At 39.3% G+C, this 9,166-nt stretch overlaps 1 protein-coding gene across 1 annotated transcript in view; it reads left to right on the top strand.

Moving 5' to 3' along the window:
• Positions 1–206: 206 nt before the first annotated feature.
• NUP205 (nucleoporin 205) overlaps positions 207–9,166 on the top strand; it is a 45,235-nt gene continuing 36,275 nt past the window's right edge. The window contains exons 1-7 of the mRNA XM_085223957.1: positions 207–523; positions 3,617–3,759; positions 4,761–4,932; positions 5,883–6,027; positions 6,927–7,086; positions 8,195–8,423; positions 8,591–8,755. Coding sequence (XP_085080083.1) covers positions 496–523; positions 3,617–3,759; positions 4,761–4,932; positions 5,883–6,027; positions 6,927–7,086; positions 8,195–8,423; positions 8,591–8,755 — 1,042 coding nt within the window. The 5' untranslated portion in view covers positions 207–495. The remainder of the gene's footprint in view (positions 524–3,616; positions 3,760–4,760; positions 4,933–5,882; positions 6,028–6,926; positions 7,087–8,194; positions 8,424–8,590; positions 8,756–9,166) is intronic.

Genomic DNA, 9,166 nt, shown 5'->3' with positions numbered 1-9,166 from the left:
GAATCCCCATTCTTGAATGAGGAAATGAATGAAATAAAGGTGACTTCATTATTTACATTACACGAAGGAATACGGAAGCGCAGCACGCAATACAGCGCTGGCAGGAGCCGCGCCGCCCCGCGCGCTTGACCGCCCTCCCGCGGGCAGCGGGACAAGCCTAGCCCAGCCTCGGCCTTCCCCTTCCCTTTCCCCTTCCCGCAGCCGGCGGAGGGCCGCGGCGCGCCTACAACTCCCGTCAGGCCGCGGCGTAGGGTATAGGCCCCGCCGCACGGCGCCCTCGGGCTGCCGCTGCCGGCGTGAAGCGGCGTTCGCTGACCCTCACAAGCACTAGGGTGGGAGCGGGGTGCGGCTGCGGAACCTCGCCCCGTCTGGCAGGGAGGCGAGCGGAGCGGAGCGGCGCTCCCCCATTCCGCGGAGGCGCCGCCGCGGGCAGCCCCGCTCCCCGTGGGCCTTCTCCGGGTGCGGCGGTGGCGGCCCGCGCCTCCTCTCGCCAAGATGGCGGCGCCGTTGGCGGTAAATTCGGGTAAGAGGAACCCGCGCGGCCCCTCCGTGCCCTTCTGGGCGGCGGCGCCGAGCGCGGCTTTTCCAGGCGAGAGGCCGCGTTCCGCCCGCCCCGCGCCGGACGGGAGAGAACGGCTGGACACCCGGATCTCGGGACCGCTGGGCGTGGGGAGGGAGGGCTCGGTGCGGGCCTGGCCTCGGCCGGCAGGGCTGAGGAAGATGCGAGCTGCCGCCCTGCCCGGATGCTGCTGAGAGCGGCTGCTTGGTTCGGGGCGGGCTGTGGTAACTCAGTGAGTTTGTACTGCGCTCTTAATAGCACGTGTAATAAAATGCAAAAAAAAAAAACAAACCCAAAACCCAACCAACTGAAAAAAAAAAACAAACAACAACACAAAAAACCAGCAAACAAACCAAACGAGAACAGCAACCAAACTGAAACCTACTTCTAATCTTTGAGTGGTGCTGTGTGGAGCCAGGAGTTGGACTTGGTGATCCTTATGGGTCTCTTCCAGCTCAGGATGTTCTGTGATTCTTTGTCATCCGGTCCAGCACCTCCCCTCTGAAGTAGGGCCAGCGCAGTGCAGTGGCCTGGGGCTTTATCCAAATGAGTTTTGGGCGTTTCTGAGGATGGGGATTCTCCCAGAAAACGCTCTGGGCCTCTGCTCAAACGTTTGACAGCCCTCGTGGTAATTTTATTTCATGAGAGCTAATTCTTCTCCTGGATTATCTCTTTATTTTCTGTGCCCAGTGCCACTAGGTAGTTGAAGAGAACAAGCTACTGTTAACCTGTTAGCCTTTTATTCTTAAGACTGAACAGTGGCTGTTCTTTCAGCCTTCTCATTCCTTATGTTCTCTGCCTGCCTACTTCATTGTCTTGCTTGCTCTGGAAAGCCCAAAACTCAGCACAGTACTGGAGCAGCCCTGTCTCAGAGATCACTTCTGTGTACTGCTGGCAGCTCAGTGTGCAGAGGCTGCCCCTTCTGTAAGGATGTTCAACTTCTTGTCTGCCAGGACACATAGGTGCTTTACTCTAAAGTTGCCTTCTCCAGCCTGTATTGTTGCATAGTTATTCACACTCAGGTGCAGGACTTTGCATTTGCTAGTCTTGAACTGGGTCAAAATGGAAAGCACAGAGACATTCTGAAAAGTGGTTGTAACTATGACTACTAGAATGTGGGTACGGCTGGAAAGTAGTGTATGTCATAGTGAGGCAGTTAATAAAGCCATCAGATTTTAAATGCTCAACTCCTACATCCAGCAAGGAATCAACTTACATAAAAGGTGTCTTGATCTAAATGAAACAATCACACCCTGTGCCCCACCTCAGAAAACATTAATAAAACAGTCTTCGTCTGAGGGTGGAGGATGGGTGATTATTCCTTCAATCCCCCAAGGTCTGAACAGTGACTTTGTTAATGTGAAAATGGTATAATTCAAGTGGGACTAGATTTTCTTGCTATGTAATATATACAACTAATTCTTTAGCCTTACGACTAAAGAAAAGAAAAATAGATGCAGAAGGTGGAAACTTGTACACGAAAGACAAGATAAAAATTAAGCCAGATGTAGCATTAGAACTAATGGAGATTTTGCCTTAGATGATAATGTATTGTTTGTGAGTATAGAGGACAAATCTATAGCTTCACAGAAAGTTTAGGCATAAGCATCAGCTACTGTTGTCAAAAGAAGCAGCCCAGCTTGTTCTTGCATACCCTGGTAGGATGGACAGTCCTTCTAAAACTGGAATAACAGTTTTCAAAAGTTAGCATGGTCACCAGACGAAGGAAAACGACCTAGCTGATTTCCATCCTGGTTGCTTATTCCTTTCTCTGCACATCTTTGTGCTTATATAGTTTATTCCTGTCACAGAGCAAACTGGGCTATAGATGTGATCATGCTTTTGGCAATGGCTTGTGTGTAGAATCTGAAACTTCCATGATTACAGATGATGTTTAGCAAGAGAAACATTTTGTTACTTCTTGTAATGTGGGCCTTATAATCTTGAGTGGTTCTTTTTTGTCTCTCTCTCTTTTTTTTTAGTGGGCTGTTAATTCTAGGTGGCAGTTGTCACTGTACAGGGTGATACTGCCAGAAGTCTGAGGAATAGGTTGGCATACTGTTTTCATGAGACCTGAGGCAAATGGGGAAAATTTTAGTGTAATCTTCATACTGCAAACTTTGGTTTGTGAATGATGCTGCTTCTAGTGAGTACTGACAGCTGTAGTACTGAATTCAGGTTTGGAGTATGCAGAGGAAACTCTTTTTCAGTATTGAGGAGGAGGAGAAATTCTGGAATAAGGTCAGACTTGACTTAACTTTGTGATTGCTGGCTTCTAGAAATAACCTAGTCTCTTCTCAATGTACTGAGGTAATTATTTGTGCTGATCTGTCTCTATTAAAGCAAATTCACATCTTTAAGAAACTGATGCAGAATGATAGCAGCAAATGTGTTATGAATCCAAAGTGTATATATATATATATTTTAACCAGAGTGAGAAGGTTGAACAAATGTAGAAATGTCTTTAAGTTTATGATTTTTATAATTTATATAACATTGTCTTTGTACTTATGATTTTGGTTTCTAATATATGTTTTATTCTGCATAGTCTGATGATGCATCACATTTGGGTAGCACAATTGTTTGTTCATAGTCTCTCTTATTGGATATTTCATTGTTTTGGTCGTTCTATCAAAAACAGAAAGCAGGAAGCCTGGCTTGCTGAATATCATTTAGCTTCAAGGTCTGCTGCTCAGTTTGTACGTATTCTTTAATCTTGCTGAAGTTTGTTGAATTTCGTGGGTATATAAGGACACAAGGTGATGATTTTCAGCACCAAAACTTACCTGCTTGCATCATCTTTTCTGTTTCTCTAAATCTCTAAATCAGTTAGGTTTTATACTAGATGATTGTTGTTTTGTGTACTGTAGAAGGGAAAATATATTTTGCTTGATGTGTGTAACAATCCATACTTGTCAAGCTGGGACCGTCACTAGAAAAAGCCTACTGAGAATACTATGAAGAATTCTTCCTATTTCAAATGCTTTTTTTTTGTTTGTTTTATTTCTTTCTATTTTTAAAAATTTCTTATTTCTTTCTATATTTTTTTCCTTTTAGCTGCCAGCTTGTGGGGTCCATATAAGGACATATGGCAGACTGTAATGAATGCCATTTGGAAAAGGCAACCTGAAGCTATTCATCGCCTCGACCAGGTCTTAAAGAAACACAGATCTGACTTCATTTCTCTCTTCAGAAATCCGGTACTGGACTAATGCTCTTGCAGAATGATTTGGAGAACTGATGATTTACTGTTTTGTATTGTTGGACTGCATACTATTTAGGCACTGACTGTGCTTTTTATTCTACATTTTTACAGTACATTACACAAATGTCTTACAGAAATCTTGTTCTGTTGTATGAAGAGAAATAGCTTGAAAAATACATGTTATTTTGCCTCTTGTAGAGGATAATTGTAACATTTTTCCTCTGATTACTTGAATGTTTTGAAAGAACCAGTAAGAGCATCTGATTATCCATTGGTTCAGTGTTGCTTTTTCTTGAGTACTCTTGTTTGTCTGAAATGAAGCACAAAACTATTTCTTCTTGCTTTGGTCCATGCTCGTGCTTCAGTCAGTTAGATAAATGAGCCTGCTGAAGAGGTAAACGTGTGAGTTTATGAAATATGCAATATAAATTGCCCAGAGTGTGAGATGATTTGAAAAATTTCACTGCTTCTTGGCTAATGGATCACAAGGTAATAGCTGTAAATGTCTTCTATTGTTACTTCTGAAGTAGTGTATAGCTTTACAAGACTGGTAGATCAGAAAATTTAAGAGTGAGATACAGAGATTTGTCAGCGTATTTGAGTGAGTTTAAGAGGAAAAATTATGATGTAGAAAACAGTCATCTGGAGAAAAACAGCAGTTCTGATCAACATTCCTGGTATCTTTCATTGAACTGATACCAATTTCTGTAGAGTATTTTATCAAAATTTAATTTTCAGCTCCGTTATTTTCAGAAAATTAACACATTGTATAATACTGTTTTTGATATGTTCTAACAACAAGACCATTGCTGTGCAAGTGTAAAGCATTTTTAGGATGCTTTTGGTATCTTTGTGTTTAGAAATGCTGCCTTTGTTTTTAAAATGACAATCTAACCTGTCAGAACTGTATTTGTGAGGAAGAATTAATGTGTAAAGCTTCATTCGATTTTTCATCTTGCCATTTTGAATAACTCCTGATGCTTGTTTCTCTTCCAGCCAAAGAATGTTCAGCAGCATGAGAAAGTTCAGAAAGCAAGTACAGAAGGGGTTGCTATCCAAGGTCAGCAGGGAACCAGGCTTTTGCCAGAACAACTCATCAGAGAAGCCTTTATCCTCAGTGACCTCTTTGATATTGGAGAGTTGGCAGCTGTCGAGCTTCTTCTAGCTGGTGAGAAGGAAAAACATTTAAGACCTGGACAAAGGCAGCTTCAATAGAGTCTTCCTTTTTATCTTAAGTGATGCTTAACATGAATGCATGATTCTGTCAAGACCTGACTTTCCTAACATTTAGAATGGTCTTAAAATGAACTCTACTACCTGCTATCATGTAATATAAAGGCAGAGTTCTGAACTTTTATGTTTATATCTTATGCGGATTTTGCAAAAGGGGGTAACATGATTTTTTTAAAATAATTTATTTCTCTATCACTCAATTTAAGCGTAGTTTTAAAATAATTTAAATAGTTTAAAAATAGACATTGGTTCTGGAGATTATGTATTAGTTACATATTATTATGTAGCTGCATTTAGTTATAATCTAATAAATGATTAATAAGGGATGTATTCTGGAAAGAGTCTTCCACATAGAAAATTGATTTCAATGTTATTAAAATATAATATCTTAGTTATCATTATTAGTTACTGCTCATCATTAACTTTTTTTCAAATTCATAAGGAGATAGCTTGCTAGTTTTGTCACGTTTGGAAAGACACCTTGAAGCCAGTCTCAATTTCTATTTGGAACTTGTTTGTTTTTATGTAAATTCAGGCAGAAAATTTCATTTTGAACAAAAGAAAAATATTTTTCTGATAGTTAGCTTGCACTGGTTAGTAAGGTAGGCAGATATTGCAAATACCATTTGAACTAGCTTATTTATGGACTTGCACTTCTACTCTTATGTTTGTGGAATTTTTAATAGTTGAATATGAGTTTTAATATCATTCAAAATACCTATGATTTCTTAGAACTACCTGAAACAAATCAAAGTGATGGTGAGTAACAATGGTTGCTTTGAATGCTATGTTTATGTTTCAATTAGAAATAAAGCAATATAAAGCTATTATCAAAATATGTATCCTCAAATTTCCTTGAATATTCTGTGCATTTTCTCTCAATAGGAGAACACCAGCAACCTCATTTTCCTGGCCTTACAAGAGGTCTTGTGGCTGTGCTATTGTACTGGGATGGAAAAAGATGCATAGCTAATTCACTACGAACCCTCATCCAGTCACGCCAAGGCAAGACTTGGACATTGGAACTCAGGTCTGTATTAGGGTTAGCTACTTTTAATGCTTTTAGAATGGTTTAGACTTGTGGGAATGCAGATATTCTCAGGTTTGTCTTACTTATAACCTAATGCTATAACTTTCATGCTTAAACATGTTCTCTGTCTTAGTAATACGTTTAACAGATTATGAGGATACCCATTTTATTTTCAGTTCTTTCATACTACTTCAGCTTTTAGCAGTGTTTTGCTTCAGACACTCCCCCCAGTCAGTGCTGCTCAAACTAGTGATGATTACTCAGTATTTGAGAGACTGAATTTCTGCCTGTGCTGTGTTCTGACTTCCCACATTCCACAAAGCAGATAACTGTGCTCCTGCCTCTACTTAAAATGGATGCACTGTCTACTGGCAAGCATAATGTTTTTTTGACTAAAACCATTATGCACTCTTTAGTTCCAATGCACAGTGATTGCTTAAATACAGAAAGATTAAAATAATGTGTTATGGCATAAACTTAAATTCTGCAACTTAAAGTATTGCTTTAAAACAAATTCTGCTGCTTCTGTGGGATGTATATAATTGGACAAATGCATGTGCTAGTGAGAAAGAGGCTTTGAGCTTATAAATTATGTACATTTTATATAAAATACTTTTGCCTTTTGATAGAAATCTTAACCTAACTAATCCATATTGTACTCTCCTCGTATTCCATGTTCTTGAACCTAGTTACCTACAGACTTTGTATCCATTCAGCATGTTTTGAGAGAGCGCTGCTTACTCATCACTGATACACATCTGATTATTTTATATATATAATGTGAGTGTATGTTTTATGTCAGCTTAGCATATGCAGTTGATGGGATTCATTGTTTTAGAATTCCTCTGTGACTGAGAATAATATGATTAATTGTTAAATTTATATTCTCTCTGTTACAGTCAAGAGCTAGTGTCCATGACAACACGCTTTACAGATGACCTAATGGAGCAGGGTTTGACTCAGAAAATCCTCACACTTGTGTCTCAAATTGATTTAAACCATGAATTTGATAAACTCCAGAAGGAGCGAGGATTGGGCAGTGAGAAACATCGCAAAGAGGTAAAGAGGGGACTGGGTGTAATTATTCTTCCAAATGACTGCATAGGGCAAAATGTCGTTAGATCACAAAGAGATAAAGATTGATATATTTTTTTTCCTCCCTACTTTCTGGGTTCTTTTCTCTAGCTTTGGAAGCATGGTTACTACTTGAGACACAAAGGTAACTACTCATACTTACACTCTGTCACTGTGTAATCCAAGTTACTACCAGCATTTCTGTTTCTGTGTTCCTCCTTTTTATTAGGACACACATTATCTCTACTGAAGGAGAAGAATTAAGGGCTGCATAGAAGTAAATGTAATATTTATACGTAGTGAAATTCTCTTTTGCTATTTTATCCTTAAGAGTGTAAATTTAACCATCTGCTTTCATCACCACCATTACCACCACCACCAAAAAAAAAATAGGAGTAGAATGCAATAAAAATAGAAAAATAAAATTCACAAATGATTAAAACGGAATGAAATCAGGTCTAATCAGGCAAATAATTCATTTTTTAGTTATCCATTTGTGTTAATGTGATCAGAAGCATCTCAAATTGTAAGCATTAAAAACTGCTTGAAAACCAGTTCTCATTTTTGTACTCCTTGGAATTAATTGAGACAAGGACAAGCGGTAGAGTGTATTTGCAGTAGAAAGATTTTAAACATTTAAATATTTTATTTCCTGCTCTTTCTGATATGTGATGTATCTAAAAATTATTCTGTGATATAATCAGTTTAATTTATTTTCTGCCAAGTAACCAGTTTCACATTTTTGCTATTTATGTAGAAACTATGCAAAGAATTTCCTTGTAGTTTTCTGTATGTACTGCATTTATTGCTACAAAAATTCAGTGTAGATTCATGTCTCCCCACTTTGACTGTCATGCTGGTTTGCATATTGTCATAATCAGAGGTATCGTGTCACACCTCACATGAAATGGCAGGAAGTATGAAGGCATTTAACAGGAAAAAAATTGCCTTTTGTTGTTTAACAACAACAACAAAAAAATCAGCATTTACTCCTGCTGTTTTTAGAGTTCTTTTTCAATTACTCTAGTCATAATAATTGACTGCAAAAGTCAAATTGAATGTACATTTATATACTCTTATTTCTGTTGAAAAGGTTTCTGACCTCATCAAAGAATGCCGACAGTCCTTGGCTGAAAGTCTCTTTGTCTGGACCTGCCAGTCACCACTGAGTAAGGATGACACTCTAATCCTCATAAGTTACTTGGAGAAAGTAACAGTAGAAGCTGATGGCTCGTTGGACAGCGTCAACTTGTCTCTTCTCATGGCACTCCTCTACTGCTTTGATGTCAGCTTTCTGGAACAAGGCACAGAGGATCGTGAAGGTAATGCTGACAGATTTCTTTCTCAGGGAAGTTATGCTGTGCAGATGGATACATTGTTATTTAACCAGTTTTGTTATTTGTTGATAACAAAGTGGTAGAATTTTGCATGTTTGTTTCCACGTTCACGGGGTGATGGTGTTGCATTTGCGGCTTTGTTTTTCTTTAAGATCTGATGCAGCGGCTTCCTCTACTAGCAGAAAGACAGTACATAGCAACAATCCACACTCGTCTTCAGGAGTCTCAGCCTTGGAAACTGCCAGGCTTACAAGCGACTGTTAGATTAGCCTGGGCACTGGCTTTACGAGGAATATCCCAGCTATCTGACGTGACAGGTAAATTACCCCAAAGTGCAGTCGCTGCACTTCATTATTCTGAGCCTGCAAGTCAAAGTATGTTGACTTCTTGAAGCACTGGTATTTACTTCTGTGATAAAGCTACTGTTGACACTCCTTTAAAGCTTTCTCAGTATGTGCATTTGGTTGTTGCTCTGATACGTACACAGATTTAGAAATCATTAGTCATTAGACATTAATATTGTATAGTGTCTCGTTGAAGTGAAAGGGATTTTAATACATTGAAAAATGTGAAAAATTGCATCTTATCTGCTTTAATATAACTTGAACACTGAAATTAAAAACAGATTCATGTTTATGACTTTTTGCCTCTGGAGATATTAAACCTCAGTATCTTAAGAGGACAGATCTTTTTTTTTTTCCCCTGTACTTCACAAGCTGTCCATGCTC

Source organism: Meleagris gallopavo, chromosome 1 (assembly GCF_905368555.1).
Source record: "Meleagris gallopavo chromosome 1, MGAL_WU_HG_1.1, whole genome shotgun sequence".
NCBI lineage: Eukaryota > Metazoa > Chordata > Aves > Galliformes > Phasianidae > Meleagris > Meleagris gallopavo.
The sequence above is the reverse complement of the archived record's forward strand: the minus strand, read 5'-3'. Positions and strand labels throughout refer to the sequence as shown.